The sequence below is a fragment of the Pogona vitticeps genome, chromosome ZW-PAR, assembly GCF_051106095.1.
Source record: "Pogona vitticeps strain Pit_001003342236 chromosome ZW-PAR, PviZW2.1, whole genome shotgun sequence".
Taxonomy (NCBI): Eukaryota; Metazoa; Chordata; class Lepidosauria; order Squamata; family Agamidae; genus Pogona; species Pogona vitticeps.
This window is the reverse complement of record NC_135800.1, coordinates 10,440,339-10,468,032: the sequence shown is the minus strand read 5'-3', so window position 1 is coordinate 10,468,032 and position 27,694 is coordinate 10,440,339. Positions and strand designations below refer to the sequence as shown.

The window sequence follows — 27,694 nt, the reverse complement described above, 5'->3', positions numbered from 1 at the left end:
CCACAGGCTATAGGGTAGCAGCAAAAAGGCCAACACTTTTCAGCTTTACTTCCAGCCACTAAATCCAGAGAGCGGCATTTCAAACTTCAAAGGAAAATGCTCCTCCTTAAACTGGGGAATAAGGAAAGGGCAGTGTCAGGGGAATGGGACAGGGCCATTTGGGGGAGCCCAGACAGCTCAATTTGGCTTGCAGGATGATGGATTTGGTCCCCAGGAGTCCCCCCCCCCCAGTTGTGTCTAAAAACCGTTCATACAATTCAACCCTCTCCAGGAACAGTGGAAAATCAGCAGGAAAAGAGGAAGACCAAACAGGAGATAGACGGACTCGATAAAGGACGCCACAGCCTTGGGTTTGCAAGAGATGAGCAGGGCAGTGAATCACAAGACATCCTGGAGGTCACTCGTTCATAAGCGACCTGATGGCACGGAGGAACAACAGGTGATGCAACCTCCTTCTTTAGGCTTCGTGAGCGGGTGTTTTCCCTGTCCGAAGCCCGGCCCACGCCCGGAATAAACGAAGGCAATCCTCTTAGGAGCCAAGGAAGGCATCTAAGCTTTTAATGGCCAAAGCTTTCTCAGGCCGCGCTACGACACCCAGACCAACTGCAATCGAGCAACGAAGCCCACCTTTTCAGGGGGTAACTCGGAACAGGGGTAGGAAGACTGCAGAATCAGAGCTGCTGGTGAACTACAAGTCCCATCATGCTCCACTATAGGACAGGCTGGTGGGGGATAATGGGAAGTGGAGTTGACAGCTTCCCTAGCTCTACAGTAGAAGGAAAGTTGGCAAAGCAGGGAGTTCAAGGGGGGGGTCTTCAAGAGAGAAAGCGAAGGAATAGGATGGAGTGAAATGTTGGCTTTTTAAAAAGGAAATCTGAATAAGACCACTCCACTCCAATTTGTTCAGGGCTCCCACTTCTATTATGACGGATTCTGATGTTTAAAAATGTATTTCGAGGAGAAGAAGTTAAAAAAAAAATTCATGCCCTAAGCATGCAATCGACAATTCAGTATTGAACGGTACCAGTTAGGTCAGCGATCAACACAGGCAGAATCACAATCAAAGCACTGTAATTTTCTGGAGCATCCATTGCCATGAAAGAGGAATGAGATAATGAGGCTACTTCAAAGTTTGCAAGAGGGATGAACAAATAACACCCTCAGCCATGAATTATTTCTCTACAATGCAGCTCCTGTTCCCCCCATGAGATGTTTTAGTTGCGGAGGGGCGTGGAGTGATGCTTTGTTTACCCTGTTATGTGGTTAAGTTCAGTCAAGGCCCTTTCATTTATTCCTTTGGTTACCTTTAGCAAGTTGTACATAACTGATCGAGAGAAAGCAACAAAAAGGAAATGGAAGCAGGTAAGCAGTTTAAGGATCGGGTTGAGTTTGGGAGTGGAGAACTGGAAGAGTTCATTCATATGAAGGAAGGAAGGAAGGAAGGAAGGAAGGAAGGAAGGAAGGAAGGAAGGAAGGAAGGAAGGAAGGAAGGAAGGAAGGAAGGAAGGAAGGAAGGAAGGAAGGAAGGAAGGAAGGAAGGAAGGAAGGAAGGACGGACGGACGGACGGACGGACGGACGGACGGACAGAAGGAAGGACGGAAGGACGGAAGGACGGAAGGAAGGAGCTGATGGTGGATAGAAGGAAGGAAGGAAGGAAGGAAGGAAGGAAGGAAGGAAGGAAGGAAGGAAAGAAGGAAGGAAGGAAGGACGGACGGACGGACGGACGGACGGAAGGAAGGAGCTGATGGTGGATAGAAGGAAGGAAGGAAGGAAGGAAGGAAGGAAGGAAGGAAGGAAGGAAGGAAGGAAGGAAGGAAGGAAGGAAGGAAGGAAGGAAGGAAGGAAGGAAGGAAGGAAGGAGCTGATGGTGGATAGAAGGAAGGAAGGAAGGAAGGAAGGAAGGAAGGAAGGAAGGAAGGAAGGAAGGAAGGAAGGAAGGAAGGAAGGAAGGAAGGAAGGAAGGAAGGAAGGAAGGAAGGAAGGAAGGAAGGAAGGAGCTGATGGTGGACAGAAGGAAGGAAGGGAGGGGAAAAGAAGATGCTGGATGTTGGCCCATTCTGGAACTGTTTCTGTCAGGGCTGTGCTCCAGAGTTGAAAAATCCTGAATTATAAGCAGGACCAGCATAACTCAGATCTCTTTGCATCATGGCTGGATGAAAGCCGAACGGCCAGGTTCCTTTTTTGCAGCAAAGCAAATTTACAAATTAATTTGTGTCCGGAGCCCAAAGCAAATTGGATGAGACACAGTCCATTTCAACCTTCCTCCCCAGCAAAGCCAACTTGGGAAGATTCAGATTTAATCCCCTCTACCAGGTCTCCAGATTCCAGGTACCGAGGCAGAACAAGAACCAACAAAACTTGTAGCTGTTTTGGTTTGTCCAAGGCAACTTCAGGGTCAACGTACATGCTGAGATCCAGAGCATAGACTGAATCAGAGTGGGCAAAAACAGTTCCGGACCGAACAAGAGATCTATTCAGATTTGGCTTCTCAATTGAATCAAGGAGCCATGGAGAGCCTTAAGTTCTGCATAAAAGGCATTATGACTCAACGATACAGCATCTGCTTAGCATTTCCCGTATACTGAGGAAAGATTCCTGTCTAAGGCCACGAAGAGCCACCAACCACATAGGGCAGGCGCAGCTGGGTCCCCCGTTGATTCACTCCGCAGTGGAGCCAAGGAGCGGATGAACAACAGCGTGGCTCTTGAGAAATTGTACCCTTTGCTGAAGCTTGCAGGCCGTGCACCACGAGGCTGTGCTCAGGCAGGAGTACTTACAGCTCTTTCTAACACGCAGATGACGGCTGCCGGTTTTTAAAAAGGTCACTCCGTCCAGCAGGCAATGCAAAGGGAGCATTAAAATAATTTGATTTTGAAACGGAAGGGGGGGGGAAGCAAGCGAGGGAGAGACCGGGTGACTTGGCATAATAATCGTGGCGCGCGATGAATGTTCCAGAAAGAACACGGTGGAGCTAAATCATCTCGAGGAAAAGAAACAAACGTCCCCAAAGAATATAGATCACCCTTCTGCAACCCGAGCCTGGCACAGCCTTCCAGGCACGGCTTCCAACACAGAGCTGCGGAGAAAAGACGGCAATACGCCGAGTGATTAGACTAAGAGGCTGCTATGGATACCTCCCGCCAGCCTCTGCTATCCTAGATCTGTCTGGCACCCTCCGCTCCGGCCAGGTCTGGAGCTGCTGAACAGCCAAGCCGAGGCTCAGCTCCCAAGTTGTGAGAACCTAGGCAATGATAGTTGCAGGGACCTCTTTGAGCCGGTGCTTGGATTGAAGCAGAAGTAACGGCCAAGCCAAGGGCATGCGCTCCTTGGCTAGTCAATGGGTCTTGGGGATGCGACCAAGGTGGTACCCCCAAAACCTATAACGGATCTTCTTTTACTTTCAGGATATTTTACCTACAGGATATTTCGGCCCCAGTGAATCAACCCAGTGAACTTTAGATGATGTTCTGGACAACACCTCCCCCCCCCCAAGAATCAACCAGACTGGTTTCAGTTCTCAGGGGTTGGTGGTTTATATCTGCTGGGCACCCAGATGGCATACATCTCAATGTTATATGCCAGAGATGGGCCATATGAGGCCCTCTAGATCCTGTTGGATTACAAGTCCCATCAGCCCCAGCCAGGGGTGAGGGATCAAAGGAGCCATGGCCCCGAAACTTTGAGCAGGCAACAATTTGCCCACCCTCGGTATATGTTCTCACGGCATATACTGATAAAGGAACCCTCGTTGTTTTTTTTTTTCTGATTCTTGTCCAGGGCGATTCATGATCCTTGCTTTAATCGGGCATCCCCGTGGGTATCGGGGTGCAAGAACAGTGGGGCTCGGGCGTGTTTGGAGGGCCACCAATTGAGATGGCTTTAAAGAAGGAGGAGAAAAAAATCACGTCGGGTGTAAAGGGTATCAATGGTGCATAGGTTAAATGGTTAATATTGGCTATGTGCTACTGGGTCCATTTCCCAATACCCGCACAGGAGAGTGGTGAGAGATCTGAGTTCTAGTCCCTTACCGAGTGATGGAATTCCTCAGGTGACCTCGAGTCCCTCTCAACTTGCCCTCCCCCACGGAGCTGTTGTGAAGCTAAAGTAAGGGATGGGAGAGCCAGGTAGAACATCTTGAATCTGCTCACACCCTGCTTCCGGGCTTCACAAAATCCCAGCAAAAAACAGGACTATGATTTTCTCATATCTTCCCTCCAACCCCTTCTGCAACCCAATCACACATCATCACCTCTAGTGCCTAAGCATCTACGACAGGTGACTAGTGAGCACTCCAAGGCTGGAGGCATCCAAGAGAAAACTGGACCGCCATCGGTCAAATCAGTGAAGAGAAAGTTAGACCGCCGTCCTTGTCTGATCTGCTTTGACTTCGATCCCGGTCTTCAGCAGGGCCTTAGAGTCCCCTTCTAGCTCCATGATTCTAGGAACACTAAGACATCAAACGTCAGATGCCCCAACTGCGGATGCTTGAGCTGAGTTATGGATAGTGGACTGGAGGATAACTAAGTCAAGCTATGTTTTTAGGCTGGGTGGAGGGTTATAAGAGTTGAAATCCTAGGAAGAAGCTTTTCCAAGTGGCCCTCATTCTGCGGTAGAGCACAGGCAGGTCTTGCCTGCAAATATATTAATGTTGATAAAAGATGGACGGGAGGGTGTCCAAAGAGAGCCATGAATTGGGAACACGACCCTCATCTCTTTTGTGCGGCGGTAGGCGAGGGCCAACTTATTTTGGCCGTGAACTTCCACTCCTAAGGCAGGAGCAAGAAAATAACTTTACACAAGCTTTTGGACCAAATCAATCAATCAGTCAAGCCACGGCATACAAGTGTTGTTTTCTCCGGAAGAATCAGAAGGAGCGAATACCCAGCTGACAAGGAGAGGATAAATAAGACACACAAACATTATATCCAGGCATAATTTAGCTTGTCTGTGCCGGGAGAAAAGCTGAATACAAACGGGAGCCGAAACGAGCGGCACTAAAAAGAGAAGGATATGCAAAGCCATCTACCATTGATGATTTAAAGCTCAGCAGTTATTGCCTTTCCGTAAAGATTTCTTAAAAGACTTGAGGGGAAGTATTCGTCCGCCCACCTGCCAGGATAAATGACTGGTCCACCCCATGCATTTTTCTATCCACTGCCTCTACTCCGAGTCACATCCATCATTTCAGTCTGGAGCTCCGGTCTGTTAAACCGGCATATAGAAAATGTCATCAGGAGCCCACCTGATGCGCTCCAAGCAAGAAACCCGGGCGCCACGCTCCGCTTGTGAGAAGAGAGGGTGCCACTGTAGCCGGCACCCCCCCCGTGCCCACTGCCCTGGGCGTTCAAGGGAAGTCCCTCGATGACTGCCGACTGGACGACGGAGCATTTTGTACATCCAGAAATGGACGACCGCCGTTGGCACCACGAGATGACGACTAGAACACTGCTAATGTATTATCCAGCGGTGACAATTCACTCAGGGCAGTGATTAATTTCTCCCACACAATTTGCAGGTCCACACCCTTACATTTGAGTTAGCGTGACGGAGTCACTGAGCGGATAGCCTGGACCTGCCCCATAAGCCCAAGGGAGCACGGGGGGGGCAGCGAGTTGGCCAGGCCCCTGGCCAGTGGAGGGGGTGACTCTACATGGGGAGGGATGGCCACCCCCTGAGGCAGGCCCTTGGGAGTGTTTAATGGCCAGAATAAGAGGGCTGGAGTTGTGGGGTGCAGAGTCATCCCCAACCACGTTGGATGTAGGAGAAATGGGGGGGAGAGGCAGTCAAGCCCTGGGACCCCCATCTTCTGTGCCTCTGCAGAGGATCAAACTTGAGACAGACGACAAGTGGGACCACCCCCTTCTCACCCAGCTCTTTAGGCCGGGAAAGAGGTCGGGGGTCTATGGGGGGGGGCTGGCAATGCAGCCCTCAGCTGGTCCAGCGCCACACCGGCCTTGGCAACCGCCCTGCCCAACCGCTTCAGTGCTGGAGACAAAAGCATCAACCCATGCAGGACAGGAGGGTCCGGGAACAGCAGCACCCCACAGAGCCTGTCCCTGTCACCCACCTTAACCAGCCCTTAAAAGGACCATGCCCCAGACTGGGATTCGTATTTCCCGCCTGCTTCTCCGAACATGGACTTTCAAGGATTTCGGTGAAGCCTCAAGAGTGGCTATCTACATGTAGATCTAGAAAAGACGAAAAAGGTGGGCTATATGAAGAGAGAGTGAAGGTAAAGGGGCTCCTCCTCTTGGTTCAGAGCAGTATGTGTGTTCTGTGCCATCAAGCCGGAACGGACATACAGTGACCTTAACAGGGCTGACAAGGTAAGTAAGATATTTAAGGAGCGGTTTTACCAGTTCCACTACCCCAGTGAGCTTCCATGGCTGAGCGGGGGATTTGAACCCTGGTCTCCAGGATCCTAGTCCATCCCTCTACCCAAACTGGGAATCCCTAGTTCAGATCAGTAATGGTGTTTATTCTAACACTGATCACATCAACCTCAATCTCTGGAGATCGCACACTTGCCTGTCCTCCAACCTTCTCAGCTGCCAACCACGTTCATCTTCGTGTGATGTGCCTGACGTGACTGTCGGTTTCTAGGACACCAGAGAACAGGTGAGCACAATTTGTTGTTTATTCCTCAAGTCGTGTCCGACTCTTCACGACCCCGTGGACCACAGCATGCCAGGCCCTCCGGCCTCCCATGGCCTCTCAGAGAGAAGCACAAACACAAGACTCAAAAAACAGCAGTGGTGGCTGATCTCAACGTCAAGACTTATTCCCACCAAGGGTGGGAAAGGAAAGCGGAAAAGCAGAGCACCCCTACGAAAACCCATAAGCAAATTTAATACCCATGATCTCGCACTCAATCACAACCAGGGGTTGCTTCCCCACTCCAGAAGGTAACTACCTTACTTTTGAATATCTTTGCTGCCATCTTTACTGCTGTTAGAAGATCCATCTAATTTTGCTACATAGATAATGCACCTTTCACAGAAATAGGGTTACTCTTCCTTAACAACAGCAACAACACCAATAATACTCACCTAAATGTATAGACATGCTGCCTTATGAAATAAACGTCAAGCATCTGACAAAATCAGAGCTAGGCTATAAAACATAATAAAATCTTTTTTTTAAAAAAATCATTTTTAAGCTGATGCAGAAAACTTTGAAAAACTTTAAAAAGAGGTGACCTCGTCTGGACTCTGCTGTCTTTGACCTTTCCGGCATGATCAAGAAAAACAAACAGCCTGGTTCCTTTGTGATTTATGGGATGCCAGCTACGAAGCAGGCAGGCAGCATCAAATCAGAAAGACGACGGGACATCGATAAAGCCGACTTCTCCAGAGGAGACAAGGCGGTGAGTGTTTCTTTGGGAGGCTAATTTATGGCCTTGCGTCATACAAATCGGCTTTCCATGCAAACGCTCTAAAAAGGGACCCATCAAACGCTGAGCAATTTCTACTATAAAGTGTTAAGTGACAACTTTCAGAGAAGAGGCCAACGACCCCGTCCTCTAGGTGTTTTTGAGCTGTCTCTCCCCTCCTCTTTCCTGATTGGCTACACTGGTGAATGCTGGTGGGAACTATAGGACATCCGGGTGGCCTCGGCCGCCCTGGATGATGGGATTACTAGTCTCTGCTCCGTTACTGCTCTGTTACTGCACTGTCCTGCTCCCCATTTAATGCTTAGGTCCTGCCCTTTGGAACAGCCACATCGTTGATCCCAAACAATCAGGAATCACAGAACGAACATGATGATTGTTGCGACACCAGAAAAAGGCAATCGGGTCTGGCTTCATCATGGCACTACAGAGGGAAAAATAACCAAGCTGATCCAAGGACAGCGCTTACTTGTCTCTGATTGGCAAAGACAACAATTCCTTCATCGCTGTTGATTGCCCAGCTTTGGAGCAACTCTGAGCAAACGTAGGGTTTGTTCCAAGAGCAGCTAAGAATGCAGTTTTATTAACAAGAGAGCCAGATACATTGGCGAGCGGGAGCATAAAACAGGTGGACTACAACTCCCATCCTCTCCTCATGGCCTAGCCAGTGGTCAGGATTGGAATGATGGAAGGGGCAGCTCAAGGTATCGGCGGGTTGCCCGCTTGCTTCTGTCTGCTGTGAACATGTATTGAAGTCAGCAAGCAGCTTAGCAACGCAGGCTGAGGACGATGGGATGCGCAGTCCATAGCAGGCTGGCAAACGCTGCTCTAAACACGAGCTGTCATTTTTAGTACATCCACAAAAATGATGCACATACTAAAATTTAAGGCCAAGAACAGAGCAGAGCAACGAAACAGCCTCACAAAAATTTCTTTAGTATTGATCCAGTTCAGACTGCGGCATTTAAGCCCCGAAGCAAACAAACCGCGGGAAGTGAAACCCCGTCCTCATTTTCAGCAGGGCGACGTCTGCGAGGGCTTTAGGTTTTTTTACTGTGTGTTTGCTCAGCGGATTCTAGCCACGGATGGTCCGAATGGATTTGGCCGGCTCATTCTTGAAACCCATCACGCCGCCAGGCACTCACAAGAAGGCTGGAGTCTGTTGGTTCCTTCTCGAGAGAAGGACGAACGAGCTGTACAAGATCGGCAGGGCATGAGGCTTAGCTAGAATGCCACCAACACGTTCGCCCAAAGGGACATCACTCTCATGAGCAAGCACGGACAACAATGCACATCGTTCTGCCCCTGTGGTAGAAGGATTTAGCACCCGGAGCAGTATGTTTCTGCAGGGTCCTGTGCATCAGCCTTCTTTCCAGGCACGGTTGATTCTTGAAGCCTGCAGTGAAATTCTATGGGCAATGCCTCTTGAAATTCTGGAAACTCCACAGTGGCAGGAAAGTTGAGAAGATTTTGCATTGGCCAGACATATGTTTCAGCGCCTGCTTCTCTGTAACAGGGTGACTAATCTATGCAAACTAAACCCATTTCTGGTGTTTGTGCTTGATTTGCATAATTAGCAGTAATAAATCTAAGGGTTCCCCCCCCCATCCTCCTTGCAGCTATTTTGACTTTTTAAAAAAATGCACAGAATAAACACCAGCCAGGGAATATGTTATATATGACATATCTCAACTAGAAATGCTATAGCTTGTTGAAGACTGATCGTTTCTGTAGCAGCCTTGATGAAGGAGAAGATCTGGACTGAACCTTGTTTTATGGGGAAGGAATCAGAGCAGTGGCTCCCAACCTGGGGTCCCCAAAAGTTCTTGGACTACAACTCCCAGAAGCCTTCACCGTTAGCTGTGCTGGCCAGAATTTCTGGGAGTTATAGTCCAAGAACATCTTGGGACCCAAGGCTGGGAATGCCTTGTTACATACAGCACTGATGTTACCTGTCTGTCATGGGTTTGGAGGGAAAGTTCCATCCTATGGGGAGTGGAAGGCGGGACATCAGGAGGAGGGGCTGTACTGTATATATAGGTGAAGCCTGTGTGGAGAAGAGGAGACGCTGGGATGTGAAGAAGCAGCAGCTGGGAAGAAGAAGCTGGTGTGGGAGTCTGTGTGTCAGACAGGGTACTACTGTGTGTCAGAGTACCAACCTGATAGGTTCAGGTGTCTGTTGGTTAGCCAGAACTGATAGGTTCAGGGTCTGAGCTTCAAGTTAAGGGTTCTGTGTGAACCAAACTGTATGCATGTATGAATGAGAATAAGCCACGTTACTTTATCTTATTCACCTGATCATTTTATTTTCCCTGTGTGTGATTTAAATAAACCTTATTCTTTTATTTGTTTAAAAATCCATCCCTGGTCTGTGTGACTTCTTATAGGGAATGGTTGGTGGCAGCTTAGTTAACGTGTGGCAGATCCCAGTAGGTCTGGGTTTGTCACATTGATTGGTGTCCAGCGTGTGGGATACGACTGGTCCAGTTGTCCAGCGGTCCAGCAAAGCCTTGGCAAGTGTGCCCAGAGCAAGGGGGGTCTAGTCAGGGACAATCTGAGAGCACGTAGGTAATCTTCTAGGTGTACCTCACGGGGGGGTGCACTAGTAGAAGAACGTGTAACCTCAGATTGGGGACTAGATTAGGGAGCTCTAAGGCAGCCTGTTTTGGCGGGGAAAAAGCTGAGGCAAAACTGTAAAGTAACAGTGATCTAGCCTGCCTGCTGAGAGGCCCAGCAGAGGGGGGTAGACTCTAACTCGCTACAGTTGCAAGTAGTGCTGAAGGACAGCAGCAATCTATAGGGAAAGCTGGTTCTGAGGCAAAAGAGAAAAAAAAAAAGTGGTCGTTTTATTTTGAGGCTTGACTTTTTAAAGCAGCCTGTTCTGGGGGGGATTATGCCCTTGACTCGAAGCCAAATGGCAGAAATGGGTGAAGTGAAAGACCCCCAGGTTGACCAAGGTTCTGAGGATGAATTTGGCTCAGTGCAGGGTGACAGCACGGGAGAACAGAACCCAGAACTCAGAAAAATGCTCATAGCCCAACAGCATGAACTGAGGGTGAGGGAAATGGAGGAAGTGAGAGAACCACAGGGAGACCTAAGAAAGTTTAAGTTATCACTAGAACATGAATTCAGAATGAAAGAACTAGAGAAGGAGGAACAAATTGAACAGCTTAAAATAAGAGGAAAAGAAAGAGCTGAAATCAGTCAGGCAGAGGCAGATGCCAAGAAAAGGGGAATGGCCATGAGGATAGAAGAGATGGAACTGAAACACAGAAGTAGAATGGCACAATTAGAATTAACATTCCTCAATAAGAGAAATAACAATTTATCAGTTGAAGAAATTTCAGAAAGAGAAAAGTATGAGGCTCAGGCCAGACAAAGTGAGCAAGATCTTGAAAAATATAATCAGCAAAAAGACATTAAATTAAAAGAAATCAGAGATAAAACTGAAGAAAAAGTAAAAGAGATAAAAGCTAGGGCTGAGGAAGAAATTTTACAGATCAGGGCTGAGTTTGAGGCTAAGCGAAAGGAGCTGGATTTGAGAATAAAAGGGAAGAAATTGCAGCAAGGGGGAGGGGCCCATGGTGAAGGGAAGCCCTCAGACATGAAACCAAGACCTCAGATTTTGGAGGGAAAACCAAAACCAGAGGAGAAAGACTCCAAGTACAGCAGAAAATGTTATTTCTGTCAGGGAAAGGGCCATCTAATCTCAGGGTGTGAGAAATGGAAGCAGATAAAGGGAAATGTGCCTCAGGATTCGAGTGGAACCAAGCCAAAAGCTGTGTTCTGTGTCCAGAAAGAGCAAGGCTCATTGTCACTGAGGGAGCCTGTTGCCATGGCTACTCAATCTGGAACAGCTACATCTGCTGATCAGGCTGAGGAAAATGGTCCTCTTGTGGAGGTCAAGCGATGCTTGCTCGTGAGAACAGATTCTCAGTTGTTTGAGACAGCAGGGGTGGACGTAGGAATACTTGACCGTCAGTATAGGGGGCTGCGGGACACTTGTTCCCAGGTGACCCTGTGCCATCCAGATATTATTCCTAGGGAGTATGTAATCCCAAATGAGAGCATGAAGGTGGCAGGGATTGAGGGGCAGGTGATCTCTCTGCCAGTAGCGGAGGTACCGGTGAACTTTCAAGGCTGGAGGGGAGTTTGGCGGCTAGCAATTTCATCGACTCTGCCAGCAGCCGTGCTCGTGGGAAATGACCTGGCTGAACATGTGAAACGGGTGCTAGTGATTACACGTCCACAAGCCACCACGGGGACAGTTCAGGGGGGTACTGATGAGCCAGAGACGGAAGCAGAGGGGAGTTCAGAAGCTGTGGTGGAAACCTTAACCACAGACAGCCGATTTGGCCAAGAGCAAAAGGCAGACGCCACTCTCCAAAAGTGTTTTGAACAGGTGACTGACGCCCAGCTAACACCTGAAACCCCAGTGAGATTTCTGGAGAAAAAGGGGATTTTATATAGAGAGACCCTGAGGAATACCTCAAAAGGGGGAGATGGGATCAGAAGTCAGCTAGTGGTGCCTGAAAAGTATCGCCCCATGATCTTACAAAGGGGGCACTCTGACATGTTTGCTGCACACTTAGGGGTGAACAAAACACAGCAGAGAATCACACAGAATTTTTACTGGCCTGACATAGGGAAGCAGATCAGGGAGTTCTGTAAACAATGTGATGTGTGTCAAAGGCAGGGGAATAGCCGCGACAGGACCAAAGCAAAGTTGTGCCCTTTGCCTGTGATTGACACTCCGTTCAAATGCATAGGGGTGGATATAGTGGGACCTTTGCCCAAGGCCACAAAGAGGGGGAACAGGTTCATTCTCACCATTGTGGACTATGCCACGAGGTACCCTGAAGCCATACCCTTGACTAACATTGAAACTAACACAGTGGCAGATGCCTTGGTGGGGTATATGTCCAGGATGGGATTTGCCTCAGAAATAATCACAGATTTGGGCGCATCGTTCACATCGAAGCTCATGAAACGGTTATGGCAAATCTGTGGAATTAAGCACAAGGAAACCACTGCCTATCATCCTGAAAGTAATGGGTTAACTGAGAAGTTCAATGGGACTCTAATGCGCATGATTAGGGCTTACTTGGCAGAGAATCCAAACAATTGGGACCAGAAGCTGCAATCCCTTTTGTTTGCTTATCGATCAGTGCCACAAGCCAGTACCGGGTTCAGTCCGTTTGAACTTTTATTTGGGAGAAGGGTGAAAGGGCCCCTTGATCTGATCAAACAAAATTGGGAGCAGATCACCCAGGATGACCCACAAGACGTTGTGACATATATAGACTCTTTAAGGAAGGACCTAAAGAGAAACCTAGAGCTAGCAGCAGAGACCCTGCAAGCTCAAAAAGTCAGAAAGAAAGCTTGGGAGGACCAGGAAGGCAGGGAGAGGCACTTTAACCCAGGAGAGGGAGTGCTTTGGCCTAGGCCCTGCAAAGAGAACAAACTGCAGCTGGGTAGCCCAGAAATAAAATACTTGGGTCACATAGTAGGGGGAGGAGTGATAAAACCCCTCGAGGCCAAGATAGAAGCAGTTCGTGATTGGCCCAGACCCAACACCAAGAAAAAAGTCAAATCATTTCTTGGGTTGGTGGGCTACTACAGAAAGTTCATCCCGAGGTTTAGCGAGATTGCGGCTCCGCTGACCGATCTGACGAGGAAGAAGGCTGATGACCGCATCCCGTGGACCAGCGACTGTGAGGAGGCGTTCCAGAGGTTGAAGCAGGCGCTCATCAACTATCCAGTGCTGCGGGCTCCAGACTTCGACCGGGAGTTCATCATCTACACCGATGCGTCTAACAGCGGGGTAGGAGCAGTTCTTTGCCAGGAGGATGAGAATGGTGACCAGCATCCAGTGTCCTACCTGAGTAGGAAACTTCAAAAAGGTGAGAGACATTTGGCAACCGTGGAGAAGGAGTGTTTGGCCATAGTCTACGCGATCCAGAAGGCCAAGCCTTACATCTGGGGAAGACATTTTGTTCTGTGCACTGACCATTCACCACTGCAATGGTTAAAGACAATGAAAACCCACAATAGTAAACTTATGAGGTGGGCTTTAAACTTACAGGACTATGACTTTGAAGTGAAGGTGGTCAGAGGGTCAGTGAACTGTGTTGCTGACGCCTTGTCAAGAAGACCTGAAGATTGAAGACGGCGAAAGAAACATGGACTATGTATATATATTGATGACAAAAGGTTAAATGTACCTGTTTTTTCTGAACTTGGTTTGTATGAATAAAGGTAACTTGATGTAATGTATATGGTAAATGTTTAAATGCCTAATTGATATGGTTAACTTAGAATGTAAGTATAAGGAAGTATGATATTGTATGTTATTATATAACTGTTTTGTGTGTTTTATCCAGGTTGTTTTTTGGTGAAAAGCACTTTTAGCTTTCCCCCTACAAAACAACTTATAAAGAGGGGAGGTGTTACATACAGCACTGATGTTACCTGTCTGTCATGGGTTTGGAGGGAAAGTTCCATCCTATGGGGAGTGGAAGGCGGGACATCAGGAGGAGGGGCTGTACTGTATATATATGTGAAGCCTGTGTGGTGAAGTTCAGGAGACGCTGGGATGTGAAGAAGCAGCAGCTTGGAAGAAGAAGCTGGTGTGGGAGTCTGTGTGTCAGACAGGGTACTACTGTGTGTCAGAGTACCAACCTGATAGGTTCAGGTGTCTGTTGGTTAGCCAGAACTGATAGGTTCAGGGTCTGAGCTTCAAGTTAAGGGTTCTGTGTGAACCAAACTGTATGCATGTTTGAATGAGAATAAGCCACGTTACTTTATCTTATTCACCTGATCATTTTATTTTCCCTGTGTGTGATTTAAATAAACCTTATTCTTTTATTTGTTTAAAAATCCATCCCTGGTCTGTGTGACTTCTTATAGGGAATGGTTGGTGGCAGCTTAGTGTAACTGTGGCATATCCCAGTAGGTCTGGGTTTGTCACATGCCTGAATTAGAGAATATATTGAGATGACTCTCACAAGTCCAGTATTGACTCCACCTTTTCATATGGATTTCCAAGGGAGAAGAGTTGGATTCAACTTAAGATGGGACAGAAAGCTTGAGAAAACTGGTAAAACTGACTTGAAGACTATCTGAACAAAAAAAGGTGGTGGGGAACAGGGAACCAGTGGCCTCCTAGATGTGACTCCAAAGCTCATCAGATCCAGTAGACATGGGCTTTGTAGTCCAAAATCAGGACGGTCACAGATTTTCTAACTACATACAATCAAGGTTCAGTCTACTGATGCGCTTCGTCGTGTCTCAGAACATGGGTTTCTCCAACCTGGGAGTAGGCAGGCTTGATATAGTTTGGCTTTTGAAGAGCCTGCTCTGCAAAATCGAAGAATTCAGAGTAAATGCACTGCCCAAACTCTCCTTCCAAAAAGGACCAGCTTCCAGTCTCGGGTAACCTAATTCAGGAGGCAGCCCTTCAAACATTTCAGGCAACAGCTAAAGATATCTTAGAATTATTGGGGGACGAAGACAATGCACATCTCCCCTGTTGACTTCCCCCCACAGGTGACCCACTTCCTGGACAGGAAGCGGTATAAGAGGTTTTCCTATTTCATTTGAGCTACAATTGATCAACACAATTGCTTCTTGGGATTTCCTGTATCCTCTCATCCTTTGGTCCTGATTTTCGGGCCTGCTCCTCTCCTGGGTCCCTCTCTGGTTCAGCCATTGCTCCACGGTTCTTATTTCTGGTTCATCCCCTGGATCTTGGTTCCAGAAGTCTGGTTCACTTCAAGCTGCTACCCCATAGCTCAGTACCTCGGAGGCTGTATGGCTCAAGGGTAAGAGCACTCTCTTGGCACATAGGAGATCCTATTATTTCCGAGGGACCGAAGAATGCATGATTACTAATGATGCTGCTTGAGTTTCAGAAGCTGCCTCCATGCAGATGAGAGAATCCAGGCCACCCCAAGACATATTGCTGTCTGAGACACAGCCCCTCTCAAAGACACCGTCCATAGTATCCAAAAGCCAGCCAGGCTGTTCTACCACACCATGCAAAGCGCTCTTCGTTCACTTCTCCGTACCTTCAGCGCAAAACTGAGCAGGTAAGGATTTGTTGACCTCTCGGGGCATCCAAAATCTGCCGCCCGAGGCAGATAACATCTCTGTGCCTCCTCACAGGACTACCCTGGAGACAACACCGGGCTTGATGGGCAATTGCCAAGCATGATATTATGGCAGCTTTTGATGATTCTGCTCTTCAAAATCGATAAATCCAAGGGAAGCCTATGGCTCAAACTCAGCTTCAAAAACAAAACAAACAAACAACAACAACAAAAAAGCAGCCAAAATTATTTGGTCCCCCAAGATACCTGAGTTTTCCACTGTGCTCTCTTTCCTGTAAAACATCTTTTTTTAAAAAAATAAACCTTGCCAAGATCCACCTGCTATGCAATGACTTTACATGATTGTCTAGTCTTTGAAAAGAAACCATCAGAGGTCTCTACAAAAAATCACTTTCATGAGAAATGTATTGTTTTTTCCCTCTCTCTTTCCTTTGTAAAACAAGAAAGCTTGTCTGGAGGGGGCCAGCCAAAAAGATCATGCAAATCCTTTCTGTTTCAATGGGCCTCCGAGGGCCCCCAAAGGCTCAGCTTGGAGCGTGTATGTCAGATGTGCAAAGCAGATCTAATCGTAAAGCAGAAATACTGAACAGGAGCATATTGCGCTGGAACGCTCCTGAGGGTATTTGACATAAATGCTAATTACTGATGCACAAAAATCATACATGGCAAGAAAGCCAATATGATTAGAGCTAGGGTAGCATCAAGGAAACTAAGGGTGCAAAGATTTTAAGTGAACGGTGCCAGCCAACCACAAGAATCCTGTCCCTGGATCTGTCCATTTCATTTGGGAACACAACAGATAATCTCTTCTCCTTAGCACAACAATCACCCACAACAAGACACACTAATCACCCATCTACAGAAAAAGACAAAAGCCTATCTCACAGCCATAAATGCTGCACTCCCAAGCCAACTACATCAGAGCACAGAGTGCTGTCCTCTGAAGATGCCCATGGCCACAGAGACTGGTGAAACGTTAGGAAGAACAACCTTCAGAAAATGGCCAAAGAGCCCAAAAAATCCACAACAACCATGGGAACACATCTTTCCCCCCCCCCTCTCATCTGGCAAGCATAAGAGAAACATTCTCACGTTGGGACAACCAACACCCCAATTTTTCTAATAATGGCCAATGCAGTGCATGCCGCTAATTTCCCGAAGTGTCAAGTGTTGAGTGTATTTCCCAAAGTGGTAAATGTTCATTAAAGATGATTCCCCCCCCCCAAGATAATGAAAATTGATCTGCAACAATGTCAGGACAGAGCAAAGAAAGGACTGCTTCTTGTGGGGCAGAAAAAAAATGTACAGGGTCCACTGGGAGAAAATACAGCAATGCCAATGGGATTGTCGACATGATGCAAATCAATGATTTATCAAGGATTCTGAATGATGACAAGTAATGGGAACCTCTGCATCTATTGCAGTGGTTCTAAATGTTGGGTCTCCAGATGTTCTTGGACTACAACTCCCAGGAAGCCCAACCAGCACAGCGAGGGGGCGAAGGCTTCTGGAAGCTTTAGTTCAAGAACATTTGGGGACCCAATGCTGATATAAAGGCATCAACCTTAAATACGATCATCTATGAACAGGTACTGTGGGAGGTGGAGGGTGAGGGAAAGACCATTGCTTACAAGAATAATCATTAAGATTACTAAATAAATCTGGCCACCTACAGGCATTATAATAAGGATTTCTAAACAACTTCTTAGGAGTACTGTGGCCCCTAGGTTTTCCAAGCTTTGCTGTTGCAAAGCAACATGTAGTTGGATTTATCTGCGGCAGCTGGAGACTAAATGTATAGAAGGATAACAATGAATTCCTATTTGCGTCATCACCATCACCATCATCTTTGAACGGTAGAGTTCGAAAGGACCCTATGGGTCATCCAGTCCAGCCCCTGTCAAAGAGGCACCAAGGGGGAATTGAACTCCCAACCTCTGGGTCTAAACCTAAAACACTGAGCTACTCAGTGGTTCATTCCTGGAGTTATCCATATAAACACTGAGCTTTCTTTCTTATTTTATTTCCTGGTTTATGTCTCTCTCTCTCTTTTTTTGGATGTCTTCATGTAAATACGTCTTTAAAGGCAAATGAAATTGTTTGCCGGTGAATACGCTGCTTTTAATTATACAACAACACATTTACTTGAGCGTACAATATGAACCGGTGCTGCTGTTGTGTTGGGTAATTAGCGATATCGTTATTAAGGATGTGAAACGGTTAGATAATTACAGAGCGGCTGATTGCAGAAGGATTTAGCAAACAGCACGAGGTTTGTCATAACACTTCTAATAATGACATTGCATTTACAGATGTGAAGATATGTCGTCCTGCAGGGGACAGGCTGGCAAACAGAATAGCGTGCAAAAATCTGTACAGACGCAAACGTGCTTAGGACATGTAACTAAAAGACGACAATGCCCACTCAGATGAAGGACTCATTGAGCTCCATGACAACTACCACAGCATCGGTCTTTGCTTTTAAATAATACACAATAATAATGTACCGGCAGGTCAATTCTGATTTATGGCGATCCTTTTCCAGGTAGTTAATCCTAGAACTGCAGAGCAGGAAGGGACCCTACGGATCATCAGAATGACTTAATTACAGTAATTGCTAACCCCCTCAACTGTTGGTTAGTTTTTTAAAAAAAGAAGCGACTCTTAACTGCTTCGCAAAAGTAACTAAAGCAATTACTTTCAGTTACTGGTCTGGTTGTCTATTCGGAAGAGCACTTTCTGACCATGTCCGTTGTCGCGATCACTTTGCCCCCCTATCTTTTATTTATGAGAGGTCTTTCCCCCAAGAGGACACCCACAGCAGCTTACCGTAGAGTTAAAATGCAACTTCTACTAAAAAGACTTCGATATTCACAGTTCACCGTCTTTTTCAGCGGCACTTGCTTTTTAGCTATATTAAGAATGCAATAAAATCAGTTGTGGTGTTTAAGCACAGATTAAAAACATTAAAAGAACAAGAGTGAGTGAAAATCAAAAAAAGAGAGGAAAGGGTGGGGAGAAGCCAGAGTCCTTAAAAAACCCCTGCCTGGATAAAGAGGTCTTTGGCTGCTGGTGGTGGAAGGACCACATGAGAGGCCAGCTTCTCTTGTGGAAGGGAGTTCCAGAGGCTTGGAGAGGCTACTGCAAGGGCTCTGGTCTTTTGTCCTCATCCAAGGAGCCAGAGAAGGGCCTCTCCTTGAGTGGGGGAAAAAGAGTTTCTCATGCCTATTTACATAAAACAAAATTATAGCCTATTGTGGTGGCTCATGACATGTTCTCTCGGCGAATAGCAAAAACCAGAGGCAGGCAATAGATTTATCTCTTCTTTCCTCCTCCTTTTTCGCCCCCCCCTTTTAGTCTGCACCCGGCGGTTAAGAATCAATTTCAGAAACTGCAGTTTGAAAAGTGTCGGGCGAAGGGAGAGATCAGGGAGATCAGAAAGGGTGCGCTGTCCGCCACCGTCAGACCTGCAGCTGTTTGGAAACTGGCCCCCGAAGCGAAGACAACTCTTTCAAAGATAAGCCGGAGGAGGAGAATCCTCAGGAAAGTGATGCAGAGCATCACAGCCTTCTGTAACCTGGTAAGCCTTCTGTGGATGCTAGACTACAACTGCCATCATGCCCAATTAGCAGAGCTACAACCCTTAATCCAGGGATTTGAACTCAGGACTGCCCGTTCTAGGTATAACATTGATTGCTACATCGGTGTATCTAGGATTCAGGGACTGTATGAGGGGTTGGGACACAGTGAGCACCCTGAGTTTCTCTTCTCAAATGGCTGTACTTCTGCAAAGGGTAATCCTTGTGTTGGAAGGGGGCCTCTAAGGCCATCCAGTCCAACCCCCTGCTCAAGGAAGGAATCCAGATCACAGCAGATCGGCCAGGCAGTTGTCTCCATTTATCTTGAAGGCCTCCAGTGTTGGAGCGCTCACCGCTTTTTGAGGTCACTGGTTCCATTGTCATACTGTTCGAGCAGTTAAGAAGTTTTTTCCTGGTATTCAGCCTAAATCTGGCTTCCTGTCACTTGAGCTCATTATGACGTGTCTTGCACTCCGGGATAATTGAGAACAGATCCTGCCCTTCCTCTTTAGGACAGCCTTTCAAGTTTTTGACAAGTGCTCTCCTCTCTCCCCTCCGTCTCCTTTTCTCAAGAATCATGGGTGATGTTGATCGCCAGCGGTTCCCAACCTCTGGTCCTCAGATGTTCTTGGACTAAAACTCCCAAAAGCCTTCGCCACCAGCTGTGCTGGCCAGGATTTCTGGCAGCTGTCATCTGCAAGTCACTCATTTGGTTTTGTAGACATGTTTGGCGTCATGCCCACAGCCTCATTGAGAGTTGGTTATGGATGCCTGCCGGGTGACAAACTGGGTTGGTCTTTAAGGTATGAAAAGGCCTTAACGTTCCATGGTTTAGCACCTTTTAAAATTACTCTCCCTTGTCATAACGTACAGATGTATCATAAGCACCCTGTGACAGCAACAGCGTGTATAAAGATATAAAGGATTGCATTGAGAATTCAAGAGCCCAATCCACCAGTAATATGAACTCAAAGGACCTTGGGCTAAATTGCAGATCCCCGGGCATGAAAAGTTCTAGTTGGTCTATGCCCCAGTTTGGAAGAGATTTGACTCTGGCCTCTTTCTGGACCTCGGTTAGTCTGAACGAAACTACGCTGTGCTTCCTTCCACCCTAACTCCATTGAAATCCCACCAGTCTGAGGAAGAGGCAGGGAAGGAAAGCAGGATCATGGCCACACTTCCCGAGAAGCAAGCTCAGCCGGGTTTTCCTCCACCCACCCTATGTCATCCAGCAGCCGCTCCATCAAAGATGAGGAAGACCATAAGGAGCTAATGTGCTTCTGGTTCTTATTTTCCTTTGCCTTCCTCATCCCCATTTCCTCTTATGTCATCCCCCCCCCTCTTATATTTGAGACCTGCTTGCCATGTTGTTGTTGCTGCTATTGTTGTCCTATTGATCTGTAAACGGGTCTGAAAGCCTTTTGAGAAGAAAGCACTCTAAAATGCACAGCTATCCAGATGCAAATACAGCAAATAATAGGCAGGATGGCTATAAACTGCGTTTTTATTTATTCCTTTCTTTTTAAAAAATGCTGCGAGCCACATTAGGTCCTAATTCTGGAAGAAAAGAGGGCTATTAACATATTAATTGAAAAATGCACTGTCGGAATATTCAGTACTTTTGCCTTTACAGTCAAATGCGTTCTTCCCCAGGACATGAGAAAACAATCTGGTCCGGTCAATTAAATAAGAATTATTCCTTTGAAAGGCTCTTTGGGGCTAGTAGCAAGATCGATTTGGTCGAAAAGCCCCCAAACGTGTGCCAAAAATAGACAACGGCATTCATTTTGAGAATGTCAAGCACATGTACTTGTTCATGCGATGCAAATATCATAACATAATACTATTTTTATAAGCGTGGTTGTGGGGAACAGAGGAATTGCAGGACTCTGGAGGGAGAAGGAAATGGCTAAGGTGTGCCGAATATAATTTCTCTCTCTCTTTTTGACATAGTCTTAAGAAAAGTCTCCTTGCTGAAGTTTGTAAGGAAAGTTCCCATTCCATTAACAGAGGCTGTCCTTGAACGTATTGGGGGGGTGATTGAGGATATTTGTTTATTTTTAAATGGACTACAGCACCAACCGGCAATGCCAACCCCACCCAACAGGCCCTTTCTTACCCACGGGCATTTCTGTTCATTGCACTTGCACCCTGAGTCATGCATTTGAATTTGGCCCACCAGGCGAAGGGAAGGCTGAGCCCTGACCTCCTCGTGGGGTCGGATCCCCCTCGGATAGACCCAGCCCAGAAGGAGGGGATCCGTGATCCAAGAGCATCGGCCACATTTTGCCCGCTGATTCCTCCTCTCACGGGCTCCTTTTTCCCTCTTGCTTCCCATCTCAATAACGGTGACGGGCCAAAGAGATGCCTTTGGAACCACATCATTCCGGTGCATAGTTGGAGAGGATACGAACGGAACCAACATCTTTTGGGAAATGGTTTAAGGAAGTTTGTTTCCTACTTTGGAGACTCTCAAAATGAAGAGGTTTGCTTTTAGCTGTTCTTTTTTTAAAAAAAACTTGCATACGTATGAACTGCTGAATTGCTCAGGGGCCGAGGTCTCTGGCTGTGGAACCAGAGGGGTTGGGGGTTCGATTCCCCCACTGGGCCTCCCTGAGAGGGGCTGGGCTGGATGATCCCGAAGGTCCCCCTTCCAGACCTGCAGTTCTAAGATTATTAGCTGGCTGGATTGCTCAGTGGTTTCAGCATCTGGCTACGAAGCTAGAGGTTGAGGGTTTGAATCCCCACTGGGCCTCCTTGAGAGGGGCTAGGTCTGGATGATTCATAAGGTCTCTTCCATTTCTGCAATTCACAGGTTTTTTTATTATTATTATTATTATTATTATTATTATTATTATTATTATTATTATTATTATTATTATTATTATTATCATTATTATCATTATTATCATTATTATCATTATTATCATCATCATCATCATCACCATCATCATCACCATCATCATCATTAAAGCTTGTTCTAACACACCTTAATTCTCAATCCTGCAGAATATCAATGAAATTCACCATTGTAATCATTCTCCTTCATCCACGCTGGACATCTCTTTGGGGTGGGATCCATCTTTTTAGTTAGGTAGTTATTTTATATTTTAATACGTAGTGGTGTTGAAAAAAAAGTTATCTTGGCATTTTTCTGAGTTTCAGCAAGCAACCAGAGTGGAAATGACCTGCTCGGAATCTGAGCTGGGTGATGAAAAAATACATGTGTCGTAGCCCTGGTATTTTTAGCTAGGCTATAAAACAGAGGTATTTTTAGCTCAAGTTCCTTTGAAATGATTTTTATACCCCTTCATCGGTCTTATTTGCGACTTGCCTGCTGACCTTTGAATTGGGAAGGCCTTAAGAGGGGAAAAAAAAAACCTACCATCACAAGGTGATTTAATCTATTTATATCCCATCCTCGAAGAAGCCCAGGATGACAGCTACGAAGACAGGCTCTCATCAGCTTCTCCCTTGGTCACGAAAACTCTCGGAGGTACCCCAAGGATTCTGGATGCTTCCAAATGAGGATCTCTAGCATCCACCCAATGTTATGCTTTGTGAATGTGTTTCGGGCTGCTTGATTTCCCCCCTAAAACAGTCATTCCCAACTTTGAGTCTCCCGATGTTCTTGGATTGCAACTCTCGGAAATCCTGACCAACAAAATTTTAGTGGCGAAAAGTTCTGGGAGTTTTAATCCAAGAACATCTGGGGGAAGCCAGATCGGGAGCCACCCTGTGATTTCTCATGGATTGTTTGGTCTTTTCTCACTTTGGGAAATCCCCAAATTTTTAAGGATAAGAAAGCACAGCTTCAAAACAAATTTTGACCGATGGCAATCGGAGGGGTGCAGCTCAAAGCCACCTGCAAAGGTGAACCTGGGTGAAAGGAAACCCATTCCTCCAGTGGGATGCAGTGGGTAGACTGTGACTTCAGAGAGCCGAATTCAAGTCCTCGTCGAGCCATTAAGCTCACCGGCTGGCATGAGGCCACACCCTTTCTCCCAGCCTGTCCTGCCTCACAGAGATCTTGCAGGGATCCAGTGGAAAGGAGGTAAACCATGCATGCCACTTGGGGCTCACTGGAGAAAGTGTAGGAGATCAAAGCAACTAACAGATGAATAAAACGTGATAAAGTCCTGCCTGCGTTTGTCTCTGAGTCTTACTCGTGGAGCGGGGGTACCTGTCAGAAAAGAAAGGCCTCTGAGTCAGTGGCCAAGAGCAGGGGTCTCCAAACTTTTCAGTATGAGGGCCACATCACAGACGTTACACATTTTCAAGGGCCGAAGGGGGAGAAAAAACAACAAGACAATTTTATAATGAATGAACGACAGATGGGTTCCCCAGCAAGGCTGTACACCAGACTCACTTGTCAATTTTCCTATCAAAACAAAAGCTAAAAGACCTAGCTATGGTTCTAATCACAACTTGAGGTCTCCAGGTTAAAGGAGGACCCTTTCAGGGTCCCTCCATTTAAGCCTTTGTGTCTAACCACTACACCTCATTGCTTGTACACAGAGACTAAACATGCCCCAAAATGTTATCATTCTAGAACAGGGCTGGGGGCGTGTGATCCTTCAGACATGGGTGATCTGCAATACCCCATTACTCCTAGCTAGCTGTGGGGGATGATGGGAGTTAGACCTTGCACCGCCTGTTGTCCTGTGCTGGCCGGTTATTTATGACTTACGGGGACCCTATGCTGGAGTGATCATTAGAAGTTCCTGTCCTCAAGAGCCCTGCTTAGGTCTTGCCAAGGAAAGGAAGCGGTGGCTTCCTTCATGGGGCCACAGCAACATCTGGAGGACCTCCGCCTCATCTGGAGGACCTCTTCCTCCTTTCCTTACCTTGACGGCTTCGGCATGGGTCACCTTGTCCAAGGGCTGGTCGTTGACTTTGAGGATCTGGTCGCCGACCCGCAGGCCCTCCTTCTCGGCCAGGGAGCCCGGCTCCACCAGGGAGACGTAGATGCCCACCCCGTGCTCGGACCCTCCGCGGATGCTGAAGCCCAAGCCTTCCTGGGCCTTGGTCCTCTTGAGGGTGAGGCGCCTCACCTGCCCGCCGCCGCCTTCCTCCAAGCCCGCCCGGCTCCAGGGCGCTGTCCCGTCCAGGGTGGTGCTGAAATCCCCGGGAGGCCTGGCGGAGGCGGCGGGGAAAGGAGGAAGAGGAGGAAGAGGAGGAGGAGCAGAGGCTGGCCAGAATCGGGGGACAGGAGGAGGAGGAGGAGGAGGCGGCGAAGGCGACAGGACTGGTGCCCCGGGGGCCCCGAGGACGGCGGCCGAGGGCGGGAAGGGTCCCTCCGGGCTGGCCCCGGCGGCGAGGAAGTCGCCCTTCAGGTAGGGGCCCTCGGAGGTGTACTGGTCGAAGAGGAGCTGGTCGGAGCGCGGGATGACCAGGCGCAGCATGGGCAGGAGCTGGCGCTTCTCGGGCCGGTCCAGCAGGACGCGCAGGGTCTGGACCAGGTCGTAGACGTTGCGCCGGCCGTGGTAGACGTTGAGGCAGTGGATGAACTGCTCCCGCTCAGCCGCGCTCAGCAGCAGGTTGAGCGCCCCGTGCAACTTGCGCACGTTGGCCGACAGCAAGCGCATCCCGGGGCCCGACGAAGCGGAGGAGGAGGAGGAAGAAGAGGAGGCGGTGGCCGCCGCCGCCGTCCCCGAAGGGGCTCCGCCGGGCTCCTCTGCTCCGGGCGCCCCGAGCCCCGGCGTCGGGGAGGCGGCCAAGAAGGAAGGCGCGCACGCGGAGGAGGCGGCGCACTCCACCGAGAGGCGATCCAGATCCGCGCTCATCGCCGCCGCTGCCGCCGCCGCCTCCTGCCCCACCGACGACGACTGAGCCCCCGGCGGCAGCCCCTGGAGGCGAGGCGGGGGGGGGCTTTAGGACATGGGGAGGGGGCACGTCGAGGGGAGGGGAGGGTCCCTTGGCGGGCCAAGACGGGAGAGCCCCGCTCTCAGCTGCGGGGCGCGGAGACCTTCACCCTCCTGGGCCAAAGCGGGGCCGCCGGGGCGGCCATGGGGAGCGCAAGGAGGGGGTCGCAGAGGGGCGAGGAGAGCTCTCCCTCCTTCCTCCTCCTCTTCCTCTTCCTCCCAGCCGTCGGGGGAGTCTCCGCCACTTTTCCGCGCAAGGAGAGCCGAGCGGCGCAAAGCCCCTTCCCGGCCAGGGGCGCAGAAATCGCCTCTTCTCCCTCCCTCGAGTTCTGCAAAGGCGCCCTCGTTTCAGATCTTTCCCCAGGCTGGGGTGCCGGCGCTGCTGCTGGCGGCTCTATGTCGATCCTCGGGCAGCGAGGTCGCCTCCCCGGTCCGGCTTGGGCTCTCCGATCCCCTCCTCCTGGACGTCTCCTGGCGGGGCCACAGCCCACCCGACCCCCCAGGTAAAAAAAAATCCCCGGCGGTCTCTTTCTTTCTCTCTCTCTCTTTGCGGACTAAAGGCTCCGAACTGCTGCAAACGCAGCGCGCAGAGAGCTAGATCTGTCCTCGGGAAACGAACCCGTTAATTGCATTTATCTCTTCGTGATCTGCATGCCCGGATCCTGCCCTGGCTTGCAAAAAGAGGACCTCCGCCGCTTGCATCCTCTTCTTCCCTCCCCGCGCTCGGCCGTGGCCAAGGAGGAGAAAGCCGGGAAGAGTTTGCCGAACTGTTGAGCGCGCCTTGCTTTCCAGCCGCTTCCTCGCTCGCTCGCTCGCTCGCCCGCCTGCCTCTCGCTCAGCACCACCACCAGCACCACCAGCAGCTGCTCAGGAAGTGACGCGCCTCCCGGCGTTGCCAGGCGACGGCCTGATACAGTCCCGGGCAGAGAAGGAGGCTCAAGTGTTGCAAGCCATGCGCCCGGCTTGCAGGCGGGCAGGCATGGCGAGGGAGCCCTGAGCCCGCCTCCCTGCAAAATAAGGCGAAAGGGGCCGCAGGCCATGGCATGCCCTGCTTTAAAGGGTTAAAAAATGCGCAGCTGGGCATGCTTTTTCGAAGCTGATGCTCATTCCAGGACGTTCCGCTTCGGGCAGGAAGACTGATGTCAGGAGACCCAGGTGTGATGCGAAGTCTTTCGTCTGGGGGGGGGGGTCCCCTATGTGCCATCAAGTCGCCAAGGACTTACCGCTCCCCAGAACGCCCTGTCCTCAACTACCCTGCTCATCATTTGCAAACTCAAGCCTGAGTCTTCCTTGAGGGAGTCAGCCCATCTCCTGTTTGGTCTTCCTCGTTCTCTGCTGCCTTCAACTTTTCCATGCGTTATTGTCTCTTCCAGAGAAACCTGCTTTCTCAGGATGTGCCCAAAACAGGACAGCCTCAATTTCTTTCTTCCTTTCTTTCTTCCTTTCTTCCTTTCTTCCTTTCTTCCTTCCTTCCTTCCTTCCTTCCTTCCTTCCTTCCTTCCTTCCTTCCTTCCTTCCTTCCTTCCTTCCTTTGCCTCTAAAGAGAGTTCAGGCTGGATTTGATCTAGGACCTGCTTGTCTGTCTTTCTGGGAGTCCAGGGTTATCCACAAAGCTCTCCTCCAGCCCCACATTTCAAACGAATTAATTTTTTCCCTCTGTCAGCTTTCTTCACTGTCCATCTTTCACACCTGTACATGTTCAGTGTCCCTAACTATGAATCATGGAAAACTTTTGAGATCTCTGATTCCTCTTCTAGAATTCTTTAGTTTTCAGTCAATGAAAAAGGCTGGGCTGTCTAGCCTATTTCTTGTTTCTTATTTTTTTCCTCCTCCTCATACTGTATCTCCCAAGGCCTCAGTGGGTGCCTTTAAAAGAGGCATGGCAGACAGAAATCTGGCCGGTGAAGCTTCCCCTTCCCATTGAACAAAGAATGGCCTCTGCTGAATTTCTGCCTGCCACAAAGCACTCAGAGCTGCGTGGTTTGTTTATGAATCACTCCACTACCCTGCCTTTGCCCAGCCAGCTTCGTGGCGGTGATGTGATTCTCCTCCTCCTTGCTGTCCTGCGAGGGAGGTCTGGCTGAGACAGCGTGGCCTGCTCCAGTGAGCTTTTTGGCTAGATCTCCGGGGTCCCAGTCTACAGTTTCCACCCGCTAGCCACACCGGCATTCACTGGCTCAGATGGCCAGTAGAAGACAGAACAGGCAAACTGGCCTTGGACTCTTTCAAGATCTGCCATGCGTATGTGTTTCTCCTTCTCTTTCCACCAACAGGCTGAGCCTGCAAACTCGAACCCCAGACCTAAATAACTATGCAGAACAAGAGGAAATACAAGAGGTGAGGTTTCCCTCATCTCTTCATCTTCATCACCATCGCAGAAGTGCACCAAATGACTTCATATCCACCATGTGGCATCTCAGGTCACAACTTTGCTCTGGATCCCCCTCCCCCATCTTACACACTCAAACGCACTTCAGCACTTTGACAGATCAAAAGATTCCAAGTGCCCAAAACCCAATGGGTGAAGCAAAACATCACCTGTTGAATTTCTACCTGCTAAGGGCTGAAAAGCCCGGCAGTCTACATTGCTTCTTCCTTCCTTCCCCTCAATAAACCAGTAAATCACCGGGCCCAGATGGCTTCCACCCGAGGGTTATCAAGGAACGGAGGAATGAAGTTGCTGATCTTTCAACTAAAGTATAGAACTTGTTCCTTAAAATGGCCACAGTGCCGGAGGACTGGAGATCAGC

At 48.7% G+C, this 27,694-nt stretch overlaps 2 protein-coding genes across 2 annotated transcripts in view; one reads left to right on the top strand and one right to left on the bottom strand.

The window, feature by feature from the left end:
* Positions 1–25,867, bottom strand: part of WHRN (whirlin) — a 90,186-nt gene extending 64,319 nt beyond the window's left edge. The window contains exon 1 of the mRNA XM_072984649.2: positions 23,928–25,867. Coding sequence (XP_072840750.2) covers positions 23,928–24,866 — 939 coding nt within the window. The 5' untranslated portion in view covers positions 24,867–25,867. The remainder of the gene's footprint in view (positions 1–23,927) is intronic.
* LOC144585147 (uncharacterized) overlaps positions 9,318–27,694 on the top strand; it is a 122,348-nt gene continuing 103,971 nt past the window's right edge. Inside the window, exon 1 of the mRNA XM_078382763.1 lies at positions 9,318–10,348. Within this exon, the coding sequence (XP_078238889.1) occupies positions 10,285–10,348 (64 nt within the window). The 5' untranslated portion in view covers positions 9,318–10,284. The remainder of the gene's footprint in view (positions 10,349–27,694) is intronic.